Source organism: Schistocerca serialis, chromosome 5 (assembly GCF_023864345.2).
Source record: "Schistocerca serialis cubense isolate TAMUIC-IGC-003099 chromosome 5, iqSchSeri2.2, whole genome shotgun sequence".
In the NCBI taxonomy this organism is placed as follows: domain Eukaryota; kingdom Metazoa; phylum Arthropoda; class Insecta; order Orthoptera; family Acrididae; genus Schistocerca; species Schistocerca serialis.
In genome coordinates, this window is record NC_064642.1 from 475,686,039 (window position 1) to 475,701,332 (window position 15,294).

At 45.1% G+C, this 15,294-nt stretch overlaps 1 protein-coding gene across 1 annotated transcript in view; it reads left to right on the top strand.

The window, feature by feature from the left end:
* LOC126482007 (spondin-2-like) overlaps positions 1-15,294 on the top strand; it is a 251,315-nt gene that overhangs the window by 211,046 nt on the left and 24,975 nt on the right. The window contains exon 6 of the mRNA XM_050105974.1: positions 206-437. Within this exon, the coding sequence (XP_049961931.1) occupies positions 206-437 (232 nt within the window). The remainder of the gene's footprint in view (positions 1-205; positions 438-15,294) is intronic.

Sequence of the window (15,294 nt, forward strand, 5' to 3'; positions counted from 1 at the left end):
AATGAATACCCGTTTATAATCTGCATTTCTTCTTGGTGTAGCAGTTTTAATGGCCAGTAGTGTATTTAAGTGTCACGACGTTAAAGAAGCGTGAGAGTCTTCGGACTAAATTGCTCATTTGTTTCTCCAGAGTTACAGATGTTACTAGAAACTGTAAGTAGCTGCCAGCTAGTGTTGCACCCTCTTGTGCTGATGTTCTGCGCAGGAGCGGGTGTACAGGCAGATGGGCTCGGTCGCCAGAAGGCGCCCCGTCGTGCAGCAGCAACAACCGCAGCCGCAGCCGCAGCATCAGCCGCAAGCGCAGCCCGAAGAGGTGCCGAGCGTGACGCTGCCTCTCGGCCGTGACGTCAGCAACGAGGTGGTGTCCGCCGCCGTCGCCGTCCACACGCGGCGCTTCAGACGCCGCCGCCGCAGGCTGCACAAGGGCACCGCTGCCGGTCCGTACCGAGACAGTGTGAGCTCTCTCTCTTACACCTCTCCTCTTAACAACGTTGGCAATTAAAATTACAAAACCACGAATGCGGCGCGCGACAAATGTCAAATTGACATGAAAAGTGCTACAAGCTTCGATATGAAAATACTCTGGCGTCCAAAATTAAAGCAACAAATCGCTATTTCCCCTTCTTGTGTGCAATTCTCGATATAATCATGCAAATCATTTCAGTGTATGTCCTTCCGATCGTGTTCTGCACCTATATGGTATTCCGATCAATGGACAACCTTGCCAGCGATGACGTCAGGGCACCCACCAGATTTGTCGGGCAATCTCATATCCACAATTGCTGTGTACACAGTCACAGACGGTGCAGTGTGGCACGGAGAAGACGCCTGCCAAACTCTGCAGTGGAGAGGCTTGGGAAGAATGAAAGCAGAGCAGTTACAAACTGGCCCGATGGCTTAAGGTGAATCGTTCTGTTGATTCTCGGACAGAGTTTATAGAGACCGAAACTGTATCCCAAAGAGCAGGGCAAGGCCGAGCATGTGTGAGATCAGACTAAGAAGCCTGTATTTGGCCATAGGGGTACAACGGTACCACCTTAACACTACACGGCAACGGGCATCTGATCTCGGAGTGTCCATTGGAAGTGTTGTGACGAGGCAAACGCTGTGCAGAAGCCTTCCGCAGAGTGGCCTTTACTGTCCGAGTTTTGTTGTATTTGTACCTCTGACGCGACTTCACAGAAGGGAACTTCTAGAGCGGAGTCGTCAACATGCCATCTGGACATTCGAACAGTGGTCCAGTGTTCTTCTCACAGATGAGTCCGGATTTGGTCTAAAGAGTGATTCTCGACGGATTCGCACCTGGAGGGAACGTGGAAACGATTTCGGGACCCTAACATTGTGGACAGAGACCGATATTGAGAAGGATCCGTAAAGATGTGCGCAGCTCTTCATGGAGTTGCACGGGTGAATCGGTACGGGTGAATTGGTAAAGTTTAACTGCTGCCAGGTATCGTGACGAGATCTTGGAACCCCATGTGCGGTTGTTGCAAGGTGCTGCGGGCCCTGACTTTGTACTGATGGACAACAATGCTTGGCCTTTTAGAGCACGGGTGGTTGAAGTTTTCTTAGAAATGGAAGATATTGCGCGCATGGCGTGGCTTGCTCGATCTTCCGATTTGAATCCCATAGAGCATGTCTGGGATGCACTGCGGAGACGGGTTGTATCACGTCAGCATCAACCAATCACTTCCCAAGAGTTGCGAGCAGCTCTGCAGGAAGAATGAGCTTCATTCCCTCAACGTGAGATTGATGACATAATTCACTGTAAGTCTCTGTATGTCCATCTTTTAAGCGATGATCGCGGGACTCGGCTGTTCGATTGAGGATGCCAAATTAAACGCCTCTCAGCCGTCAATTTTCAACCTTATTTTGTTATGCAACCAGTTACGGCGCTTTATTACGCCATGGTGAAAATGGCTCTAAGCAAGGTAGATTATTCCTACACTTCGGGCAGGGGTCTGAAGATGGCATAATAAAGATCCGAAACTGGTTGCCTAATAAAATAAGTTTGAAAATTGACGGCGTAATAGTGTTTAATTTCACATCCTCATTTCCTGCCTATCCCGTCGTTGTAAGGCCTGTGTTGCTGCCAGAGGTCGTCACACCTCATGCTGAGCACATTAATCAGTTGTCGGAATGTGTGTGCAAAGAACGAAGAACATTTTTGTCTACCGTTACGCATGTTACAGCTGTTCACGTTCTGTATTCTTTAGATTGTTTCTACTTTACTATCACCTATTTATACTATTTTGTGGCAAAATAAACGCAACCTCCCCGCATTCTATACACAGGGTGCTTCCGTGATGATGTTACAAATTTTCACCGGTGAGGGACAACGGTCAATGTACGAATTTGAGGTAACAGTCCCTATACAGGAAACGATCGAGTCGAAAGCTATAAGCCAAAATGGTTCCGATGGCGTTGACAGCAGACATGTAGCGGTACTGCTGTTACTAAGATTTTAGGGTAGATAACATTCAGAGGCGGTAGTATATGCAAAAACAAGAAATGAATGTCTAGGTAACATGGGCTCTAAAGTGTGTACTTTAATAACTTCTATACTATTAAACGCATGTCTTCTTCTGAACAAGTGGCCGTAACACTTACAGTATTCATTTTAGAGCTGATATTTACTGTTATTCTCTCTTTTTATTTCTTTTTTTTCGGAGGGGGGGGGGGGCAACACTACCTACTTGGAAAATATGGAAACCAAATATCTACTTGAAAAATATGGAAATCAAAGAGCTTGGACTGGAAGAGATGTGTTTCACAGTATCTAAGATGGACAAGTGCTCAGAGCTCTCGAAGTATACGTTTTAGAGCCCATATTTACGAAGCAATTTTTCCCTTGTTGTGGTCTACACTACCGCCTGTGGAAGTTGCATACCCTACAACCTTAGCAACAACAGTACCGCTACATGTATTCTACCGCCACAGGTATCAGAACGAATTTTGTTAATAACTTTCGACTCGATCGTTTCCGCGCCAGGGTCCCTTACTTCAGATTGATACATTTACCTCCTGCACCATTTATGAAAGTTTGTGACATCATCACGGAGTCACACTTTGAAAGGAAAGGGTACACATCGCGTTTCTCAGTAAGAAATAGCATTTGTATGTGCTTTGTTTTGAACCTCCTTGACATATGTGTGTGTTAAGGCGCCGCTTCCGGGACGGGAAGCTGCGCTGGCCATGGGTCAAATCCTCCCGGCGGATTAGCGACGAGGATCGGTGTGCTGGCCAGGTTCTATGTGGTTATTAGGCGGTTTTCCACATCCCACTAGGTGAATACTGCGCTGGTACCCAAGTCACGTCTTAGTTACACGATTCGCAAACAGAGAACACTTTCGCTCACTTTCACACGAATTACACTACATCTATAGATGTTGCAGATTCTGTTGGTTTTATTTTAAAAGAACGAATGAGGCTATATGGGTGGTAGAGATGAAAATGGCTGTCTGACTTCAGATTTCCAATTAACAGGTACATTTGACCTTCCCTGCTGATTTTCTGCTGTCTTCTCTCTGGCCAGTATTGGAATCTCATCTCCTCTGGTAGGTGTTTCTGATTATTAATGAAGGGGTTGAGAGAGACAACAGGGGAATTCCAAAGACAAGTAGGCCCAAAGATGTGTTGAAATCTTGCGTACATGTCCACAAACCACATTCTCACACACACACACACACACACACACACACACACACACACATATGAAAATGCGAGGTAGTCTCTTACAGTTAAAATATCGGATACTACACACACAGGAACAGCACAAACCTGATACATAAAAACCATGTGCGGCTGTACAAGACAAAGAGAACTATCTGCATCAGAAATGAGCGTTCTGTTAACTCGTCCAGCCGTTGATCAGAGAGAGGGTGTACACTGGGAGACGAATTGTAATGATTATTGTTATTCACGAGGAATAATAAACTGAGGCCCAGGCAGGTGCATACATAGTACTATCGAGCAAGCATGGTTAGCTTTGTCGTGGCTACCGGCTGATACGCAAAACGTTACAGCTGTAAGGTCCATGGCTTTTTTTGTTTTATTAGAATAGTATACAAGCACAAATACACACAGATGGCAGCAACTTATGAACTCCGCGTACCTGCTCCAAACAACCACAACAAGTAATTGAGGATGAGAGGGTCTGTCCTATCAGTTTTGTTACCAAGCATATAGCAACCCAGTAAGCGTCCGCCTGCAGAAAAACGGTCCGGTAGCCAACTTGACCAGAGTGACGGTTAAGTTTTGTCCTGGCCTGCGAGACCTGGTCTCGCGGATCCGAAGCTGGTTTCCCTGGAATGGCGGCAACTTGTTGAAACGGGAGGGACAGACTGATTTCCATCTGCCACGAAGAAGCCGTGGTCTGAAATTAAAAAAAACATCTCGAACAGCCTTCATGGCTATTCGCCACATCGTAAACTACTAGGAATATTTAAGTCAAGGCTCGGAAAATTGCTCCTCTCCTCAATAGCCAACAATCCTGTGGTTAGGGAAGCCTGCGGCGATATCTGGTTGCCAGGGAAAAGTAGTTTGATGTGGTTCAGTTGACGATTAATTTCATAGGTTTTCTGAATAATAGTCGAATCGATGTTTGTGATATATCAAAGTATTCATAAATTTGCGTACAGTTTAAATCTACTGTCAGAAAATAAAATGTATATCGGCATAACGGTCTCTGTGTGTCAGAAGGGCTGCACAGGGTGGCAGTCGTTTCCGCTGCGCCTTTGTGGCAGTTACAGAAAGGTATCTGCTGTACACACATATTCCGTTCCAGGGGGTAATTGAGTGGCAACTGGAAGGGCATCCGGCCACCCGCTAAACTAACCTTGTCTTGGCGTTAATACACTCCTGGAAATTGAAATAAGAACACCGTGAATTCATTGTCCCAGGAAGGGGAAACTTTATTGACACATTCCTGGGGTCAGATACATCACATGATCACACTGACAGAACCACAGGCACATAGACACAGGCAACAGAGCATGCACAATGTCGGCACTAGTACAGTGTATATCCACCTTTCGCAGCAATGCAGGCTGCTATTCTCCCATGGAGACGATCGTAGAGATGCTGGATGTAGTCCTGTAGAACGGCTTGCCATGCCATTTCCACCTGGCGCCTCAGTTGGACCAGCGTTCGTGCTGGACGTGCAGACCGCGTGAGACGACGCTTCATCCAGTCCCAAACATGCTCAATGGGGGATAGATCCGGAGATCTTGCTGGCCAGGGTAGTTGACTTACACCTTCTAGAGCACGTTGGGTGGCACGGGATACATGCGGACGTCCATTGTCCTGTTGGAACAGCAAGTTCCCTTGCCGGTCTAGGAATGGTAGAACGATGGGTTCGATGACGGTTTGGATGTACCCTGCGCTATTCAGTGTCCCCTCGACGATCACCAGTGGTGTACGGCCAGTGTAGGAGATCGCTCCCCACACCATGATGCCGGGTGTTGGCCTTTTGTGCCTCGGTCGTATGCAGTCCTGATTGTGGCGCTCACCTGTACGGCGCCAAACACGCATACGACCATCATTGGCACCAAGGCAGAAGCGACTCTCATCGCTGAAGACGACACGTCTCCATTCACGCCTGTCGCGACACCACTGGAGGCGGGCTGCACGATGTTGGGGCGTGAGCGGAAGACGGCCTAACGGTGTGCGGGACCGTAGCCCAGCTTCATGGAGACGGTTGCGAATGGTCCTCGCCGATACCCCAGGAGCAGCAGTGTCCCTAATTTGCTGGGAAGTGGCGGTGCGGTCCCCTACGGCACTGCGTAGGATCCTACGGTCTTGGCGTGCATCCGTGCGTCGCTGCGGTCCGGTCCCAGGTCGACGGGCACGTGCACCTTCCGCCGACCACTGGCGACAACATCGATGTACTGTGGAGACCTCACGCCCCGTGTGTTGAGCAATTCGGCGGTACGTCCACCCGGCCTCCCGCATGCCCACTATACGCCCTCGCTCAAAGTCCGTCAACTGCACATACGGTTCACGTCCACGCTGTCGCGGCATGCTACCAGTGTTAAAGACTGCGATGGAGCTCCGTAAGCCACGGCAAACTGGCTGACACTGACGGCGGCGGTGCACAAATGCTGCGCAGCTAGCGCCATTCGACGGCCAACACCGCGGTCCCTGGTGTGTCCGCTGTGCCGTGCGTGTGATCATTGCTTGTACAGCCCTCTCGCAGTGTCCGGAGCAAGTATGGTGGGTCTGACACACCGGTGTCAATGTGTTCTTTTTTCCATTTCCAGGAGTGTAGATATGCCGACTCTGCTCCGATGCAAGACAAAGGCGCAAGGAAATGAAAAAAAAATCGAATGTTGTTTCCAGAAAGAAATTTTCACTCTGCAGCGGAGTGTGCGCTGATATGAAACTTCCTGCCAGATTAAAACTGTGTGCCGGACCGAGACTCGAACTCGGACCTTCTGTGAAGTTTGGAAAACGGGAGACAAGGTACTGGCAGTAGTGAAGCTGTGAGGACGGGGAGTGAGTCGTGCTTGGGTAGCTCAGATGGTAGAGCACTTACCCGCGAAAGGCAAAGGTCCCGAGTTCGAGCCTCGGTCCGGCGCACAGTTTTAATCTGCCAGGATGGTTCATATCAGCGCACACTCCGCTGCAGAGTGAAAATCTCATTCTGGAAACATCCCCCAGGCTGTGGCTAAGCCATGTCTCTGCAATACCCTTTCTTTCAGGAGTGCTAGTTCTGCAAGGTTCGCAGGAGAGCTTCTGTAAAGTTTGGAAGGTGGGAGACGAGGTACTGGCAGAAGTAAAGCTGTGAGGACGGGGCGTGAGTCGTGCTTGGGTAGCTCAGGTGGTAGAGCACATGTCCGCGAAAGGCAAAGGTCTCGAGTTTGAGTCTCTGTCCGGCACACAGTTTTAATCTGCCAGGAAGTTTTTTGAATATTGTTTGTTTGTTAGAAGATCGTGTTATGCCTCGTGTAGGAAGGAGAAATGCCTACCAACACCTGTCATAATTTGACAGCAACGTGTTTGTGGCCTCTCGAGAATGCAGTTCATCAGTAATAAATACTGCTACTGTCGTTGGTATCCCGATCTTTTAACAAACAAACAAATTTCAAATTCTTTTCATTTTCTTGTGCCTTTGTACTGCATCGGAGCAGGGTAGGCATGTCTATTAACGGCAAGACAAACTTAATTTAAGGGATGACCGGATGCCCTTCCAGTTGCCACTCTATAACCCCCTGGGACGGCATATGTGTGTAGCTGGTCGGGATACTACGATTGTCGTGCGAATATGGCATCGATGGGCTCAAGATGGCCACACTCAGTGCCCGGAACGTCCTCAACTGTTCTATGTGACCAGCGCTGGAGAATATGACGCTTGGCTGTACATGGACATACAGGACTTGTGTCAGGTTGTGTGCTTGTTTGCAGCAAGACATCTGCCCACACGGACACTGTGGCAATATCTGAAGCAAAGTGAACATTGTTTCGGTTTCTGTTGAGGCGGCAGAAGCGAGAGGCGGCCTACAGCGGTGGGTACACCGAGCGAGGTGGCGCAGTGGTTAGCACACTGAACTCGCATTCGGGAGGACGACGGTTCAATCCCGTCTCCAGCCATCCTGATTTAGGTTTTCCGTGATTTCCCTAAATCGTTTCAGGCAAATGCCGGGATGGTTCCTTTGAAAGGGCACGGCCGATTTCCTTCCCAATCCTTCCCCAATCCGAGCTTGCGCTCCGTCTCTAATGACCTCGTTGTCGACAGGACGTTAAACACTAACCACCACCACCACCACCAGCAGCGGTGGGTACAATAACAACTTTGTCTTTTCAGACTAATTTCTATTGCTCGTACTGAATCAGGATGGATGTAACCCTGTGAGGAGGCTCCGAAGGGCTCAACGTTCTCAGACTGCATTCGTCTTCATCATACGCGTCCAGCACCTGGGGAGATGTTATGGGACGCTTTTGGGTATACAACACGAACACCTCTGGTACGCTTCTAAAGTCCCGCAGACTCCGATGGGTTAAACCAGTTGATCCTGTGATCGCGTACCCAAGGATTTCGGGACCAAAGTTATCGACTCCGAATCGAAATTGAGGAACATATGCATCTCAGTGTTGAAAGCGGCAATAATAATTGACTCAGCTACAACATTTTGGATATGTAATTTGCTAATCAGGAATACAGAAATACAAGTCGCCGAGGAATGAAATAAATAGGAAGTGCAGGGAAGCTAAGACGAAATGGCTGCAGGAAAAATGTGAAGACATCGAAAAAGATATGACTGTCGGAAGGACAGACTCAGCATGCAGGAAAGTCAAAACAACCTTTGGTGACATTAAAAGCAACGGTGGTAACATTAAGAGTGCAACGGGAATTCCACTGATAAATGCAGAAGAGAGCAGATATTTGGAAAGAATACATTGAAAGCCTCTATGAGGGTGAAGATTTGTCTGATGTGATAGAAGAAGAAACAGGAGTCGATTTAGAAGAGATAGGGGATCCAGTATTAGAATCGGATTTTAAAAGAGCTTTGGAGGACTTACGGTCAAATAAGGCAGAAGGGATAGATAACATTCCATCAGAATTTCTAAAATCATTGGGGGAAGTGGCAACAAAACGACTATTCACGTTGGTGTGTAGAATATATGAGTCTGGCGACATACCATCTGACTTTCTGAAAAGCATCATCCACACAATTCCGAAGACGGCAAGAGCTGACAAGGGCGAGAATTATCGCACAATCAGCTTAACAGCTCATGCATCGAAGCTGCTTACAAGAATAATATATAGAAGAATGGAAAAGAAAATTGAGAATGCGTTAGGTGACGATCAGTTTGGCTTTAGGAAAAGTAAAGGGACGAGAGAGGCAATTCTGACGTTACGGCTAATAATGGAAGCAAGGCTAAACAGAAATCAAGACACTTTCATAGGATTTGTCGACCTGGACAAAGCGTTCGACAATATAAAATGGTGCAAGCTGTTCGAGATTCTGAAAAAAGTAGGGGTAAGCTATAGGGCGAGACGGGTCATATACAATATGTACAACAACCAAGGGTGTATAATAAGAGTGGACGATCAAGAACGAAGTGCTCGTATTAAGAAGGGTGTAAGACAAGGCTGTAGCCTTTCGCCCCTACTCTTCAACCTGTACATCGAGGAAGCAATGAAGGAAATAAAAGAAAGGTTCAGGAGTGGAATTAAAATACAAGGTGAAAGGATATCAATGATACGATTCGCTGATGACATTGCTATCCTGAGTGAAAGTGAAGAAGAATTAAATGATCTGCTTAAGGGAATGAACAGTCTAATGAGTACACAGTATGGTTAGAGAGTAAATCGGAGAAAGACGAAGGTAATGAGAAGTAGTAGAAACGAGAACAGCGAGAAACTTAACATCAGGATTGATGGTCACGAAGTCAATGAAGTTAAGGAATTCTGCTACCTAGGCAGTAAAATAACCAATGGCGGACGGAGCAAGGAGGACATCAAAAGCAGACTCGCTATGGCAAAAAAGGCATTTCTGGCCAAAAGAATTCTACTAATATCAAATACCGGCCTTAATTTGAGGAAGAAATTTCTGAGGATGTACGTCTGGAGTACAGAATTGTATGGTAGTGAAACATGGACTGTGGGAAAACCGGAAGAGAAGAGAATCGGAGCATTTGAGATGTGGTGCTATAGACGAATGTTGAAAATTAGGTGGACTGATAAGGTAAGGAATGAGGAGGTTGTATGCAGAATAGGAGAGGAAAGAAATATGTGGAAAACACTGATAAGGGGAAGGTACAGGATGATAGGACATCTGCTAAGACATGAGGGAATGACTTCCATGGTACTAGAGGGAGCTGTAGGGGGCAAAACTGTAGAGGAAGACAGAGATTGGAATACGTCAAGCAAACGTAGGTTGCGAGTGCTACTCTGAGATGAAGAGGCTAGCACAGGAAAGGAATTCGTGGCGGGCCGCATCAAACCAGTCAGTAGACTGATGACCAAAAAAAAAAATTTGCTAACGAATAAAAGGATTAAAATTTATACAGATTTTTCACGGAAAGAAGTGGTTACACTAGCTGTATAATTTAATTGTTTGTGAATGAACATGGATAATTTTGAAGCAATACGGTCGACAGTTGGCAAACGACTTCAAAATCGATGACTTAAGGAAGTGGCGTACGTAATCTGCGACTGCAAGTACAGTTCGATTACTTAATTTCGTATCATGTCTACCGATGTAAATATAACCATGATTACTGAATATTCTGTATCTGAATAACTCTGTTCAATAATTGCGACAATACAAATTTAATACGATCAAACGTTCTGTGATTATCGTAACACTGAAATGATCTGAAACAGGACAATACACAAGCATCACAGCACGCTGTCACTTCCGTTTACAAATTTCTTTTTACATGGGTTAATCAGATCAGAAAGTTAAAATTCTGAATCTACTGAAGCTCATTATAAAATATCAACTGTGGAAACAACATTGCAATACTGCATACTAAGCGATCAACACACTATAATAGCACAAAAATGCATGCAAATTTGTTTCATTATTTCTTCAGTGCCAACATTCCTATTAAATACGATGAAATAATTACTTTCGAATAAAAAACTAACAGTCTGAAGGCCTGTCATTATGCAAACTGGCTGTTAGTTAATCTGGATCTACTCATGCATTTTTCAACGGGATAAAATTTTATGCAAACCTATTAACTTCTGTTACATATTTATGATACTCGGTGTAAGCAATAGGAGACTAGGAATCATGAACCTGTCCCAGTTAATGATGACGTAAGTCAATAATGTAGTCCGCCATACGCACCCAACACTATATTATATGAAAATTACTGTTTTGAAAAAAGTCACTGGGATTTACAATTCAAATAACTGTTCACACTAGGCTTCAATCTCGCGGACTCGTGAGGCTGGTGTCGTCGAACTTCATAATCTTCTGGAGAGGTTAGTGCAGAATTGCTCCACATCCGAAGTTTGCGACTACTCATTAATATGAAGCAGTAGCACAAACTGTTGTCAGAGTTGTCTTCTTTGTCCACTGCAAAGAGTTGTCTTCTTTGTCCACTGCAAACCCATGAGTGTCAGGCTTGCGAAGAATTGCCTGCAGATAAGTCCCACCTCGCAGATGCACGCTTCATTTATCAGCCCGCCTCGCAGCTGCGACGTCTGCCAATGAAGCCCACAGCAGGCGAATTTCTTCTTCTGCGACCAGCGTCCACTCCCGCGCTCACATAGTTTCAAAGTCCTTGTTACGAAGACGTATCAGCCCCAACCATCAAACCCACTTTGTTCCATGGTATCCCAGGGTTTACAATAGCTGCATGTTAACATTATAGATATGGGATTTTTGATTACAGTGAGCTTCATAAAAAATACACAGTAGATAATAAATGTGTATTACTTTGTGTTTGAGAAATAGAAATAACTATACATAACTGACTATGTTTTGTGCCGTTACACACATAACTGTTAATGTGGACAGCAGGCTGTACATTTCTCACATGTTACTGCAGGTGGCAGGGGTAAAATACAGGGAGCGAAAGGCTATTTACAATTTGTACAGAAAACAGATGGCAGTTATAAAAGTCGAGGGATATGAAAGGGAAGCATGGTTGGAAAGGGAGTGAGACACGGTTGTAGCCTATCCCCGATGTTATTCAATCTGTATATTGAGCAAGCAATAAAGGAAACAAAAGAAAAGTTCGGAGTAGGAATTAAAATCCATGGAGAAGAAATAAAAACGTTGAGGTTCGCCAATGACATTGTAATACTGTCAGAGACACCAAAGGACTTGGAAGAGCAGTTGAATGGCATGGACAGTCTCTTGAAAGGAGGGTATAAGCTGAACATCAACAAATGCAAAACGAGGATAATGGAATGTAGTCAAAATGGGTGATGCTGAGTGGATTAGATTAGGAAATGAGGCACTGAAAGTAGTAAAGGAGTTTTGCTATTTGAGGAGCAAAATAAGTGACGATGGTCGAAGTAGAGAGGATATAAAATGTAGACTGGCAATGGCAAGGAAAGCGTTTCTGAAGAAGAAAAATTTCTTAACATCGAGTATAGATTTAAATGTCAGGAAAATCGTTTCTGAAAGTATTTGTATGGAGTGTAGCCATGTATGGAAGTGAAACGTGGACGATAGGTAGTTTAGACAAGAAGAGAATATAAGCTTTCGAAATGTGGTGCTACAGAAAAATGCTGAAGATTAGATGGGTAGATCACATAAGTAATGAGGAGGTATTCAACAGAATTGGGGAGAAGAGGAGCTTGTGGCACAAATTGACTAGAAGAAGGGATCTGTTGGTAGGACATGTTCTGAGGCATCAAGGGATCACCAATTTAGTATTGGAAGGCAACGTGGAGGGTAAAAATCGTAGAGGGAGACCAAGAGATGAATACACTAAGCAGATTCAGAAGGATGTAGGCTGCAGTAGGTACTGGGAGATGAAGAAGATTGCACAGGATAGAGTAGCATGGAGAGCTGCATCAAACCAGTCTCAGGACTGAAGACCACAACAACAACAACAAGAACATGGACGGTGGCTGTGCCGTATCTTCGAACTGAACCAGCATGCAAAGACATATCCGAAAATGCCATCCAAGCTCAGTTCGACTATGCCCAACCTTTTGTTGCTGCCAGAGGTGGCAGCTCTACTCAAAATGGTTCAAATGGCTCTGAGCACTATTGGACTTAACATCTGAGGTCATCAGTCTCCTAGAACTTAGAACTACTTAAACGTAACTAACCTAAGGACATCACACACATCCATGCCCGAGGCAGGATTCGAACCTGCGACCGTAGCGGCCTCGCGGTTCCAGACTGAAGCGCCTAGAACCGCTGGGCCACACGGGCCTGTGACAGCTCTGTGTACTGAATTTTGCACCCCTGTAAACCTCCATATCAGCTACAAATTTTAACATGTATCCTAGTATACCATACACTGGGGTGGTAAAATTAATGGGACTGCGGGTTGTGCACATATACAGATAGCGGTAGTATCCTGCACACAAGGTATAAAAGTGCAGTGCATTGTTGGAGCTGTCATTTGTACTCAGGTGGTTCACGGGAATCGGTTTCCGTCGTGATTTTGGCCGCGCGACGCTAATTAACAGACACTGAACGAGGAATGGTGATTGGAGCAAGACGCATGGGACGTTACATTTCGGAAATCGTTAGGCAATTCATTATTCCGGGACCCATAGTGTCAACAGTATGCCGAGAATACTAAATTTCGGACGTTACATCCCTCCACGGACAACGCAGTGGCCGACTGCCTTCACTTAACGACCGAGAGTAGTGGCGTTTGCTCAGAGTTGTCAGTGCTAATAGACAAGCAACAATGCGTGAAATGACCGTAGAAATCAATGTGGGACGTGTGACGAACGTATCCGTAAGGACAGAGCGGCGAAATACGGCGTTAATGGGCCTTGGCAGCAGATGACCGATGCTTTTGCTAAGAGCACGACATCGACTGCGGGGCATCTCCTGAGAAAGACACGTTATCAGTTGGAGCCTAGACGAATGTAGAATTGAGGCCTGGTCAGATGAGTCCAGATTTCAGCTGACAATAGGATTACAGTGTGGCGCAGACCCCATGAAGCCATGCACCCAAGATGTCAACAAGGCAAGGGGCAAGATGGTGTTGTCTCCATAACGGTGTAGGTGGGTTTACATGGAATAGACTGCGTACTGTGTTCGGCTACTTGGAGATCATTTACGGTCATTCATGTTCCCAAAAAATGATGGAACTTTTGTAGATGACAAAGCGCCATGTCACTGGATCACAGTTGTTTGTGATTCGTTTGAAGAACATTCTGGACAAGTCGAGCGGAAGATTCGGCCACCCAGATCGCCCACGATGAATCTCATCAAACAGTAATGGGACACAATCGAGATGTGAGTTCATGCACAAAATCCTGCATCGGCAACACCTTGGCAGTTATGGACAACTGTAGAGACAGTATGGCTCAGTATTTCTGCATGGGGCTTCCAACGGCTTGCTGAGTCCATGCCACGTCCAGTTGCTGCACTACGCCGGACAAAAGGTGGTCCGACACGATATTAGGAGGTATTCCCTATGTTTTTTCTCACCTCAGTGTATGTGCACAAGTAGTATAATTTCGTTATTTGCTTTCCTTGCTGATTCGCAATTTTAATGGCCAGAAGTGTATACAAACGCCACACATTTGCATCTGAATTTTCCCATGCACTCATCTGGTCTCAATGAAATACAAGATATTCACTGAAAGTATAATCAAATTCACTGGGAAAAGACAATTAGATCTTTGTCGAACAAAGGAACAAACTGTATTTAGAAGTTGTTGCAGGACAACTGAAGACTGCAGTTATGGACAACACTATATCAGTTTTACCACTTCAGCAAGCATTCATAGACTTTGAGTAAGATTTAGACTCAGTTTCAAAATAAGCCGTACTAACAGTACTTCAGAAACGAACCACTGCTTCTGCGTTAGCTGCTCAAGAAAACATACAAAAAACTTCCTACTTCAAATAAACTTTATCAAGACAGTGAAAAACTGAGTACTCAAAGAGTAATCACTTAAGAAGATTCTATATCAGCAAAATTATTCTCAACAGCCTTAACGTCAGCTTCCAGATTCTTAAAATGGGAAAACGAAATAGGAATATGCGTTAAGGGGACATACCTTTTTCAGATTTTTTCCTTGGTTACGTCATGCTGTTCCCCGTACATACATACATACGTACATACATTAACTTGTTCCAGAGATCATGAATATGACATTTCGTAATGTTGTAGAACGTGCCACTTTAACATACGTTTTCTTTACACAAAATAATTAATATTTTTTTGCTGTTACTACTTCATATCTCAGAATTCATCTATTGAGATGAAGGAGTTGTCATTCAGAAATTCTTTTAATATGCTTTTAAATGTTGGTTGGCTATCTCTCAGACTTTTAATCCTGATGGCAAATGACCAATGAATTTTGTGGCAGCATAATTCACCCCTTTCTGTGCCAAAGTGAGATTTAATCCAGAATAGTGAAAATCATCCTTTCTTCTAGTGTTTTAGCTATGCACTTCGCTGCTATTTTTGAATTGGGATGGGTACTGTGAATATCCCGAGTTCCTTAATTAAATGTTTTCAAGGTGATCTTAGGTGATCTCCAGCTATTATTTTGATTACGCGCTTTTGTGCAATGAATACTCCCCAATGAATATTCTCTTACAGACGAATTGCCCCAAAAAATGATGCTATATGAAAACACTGAGTGAAAATAGCCATAGTAGGCTAATTTACTGATATGTTTAT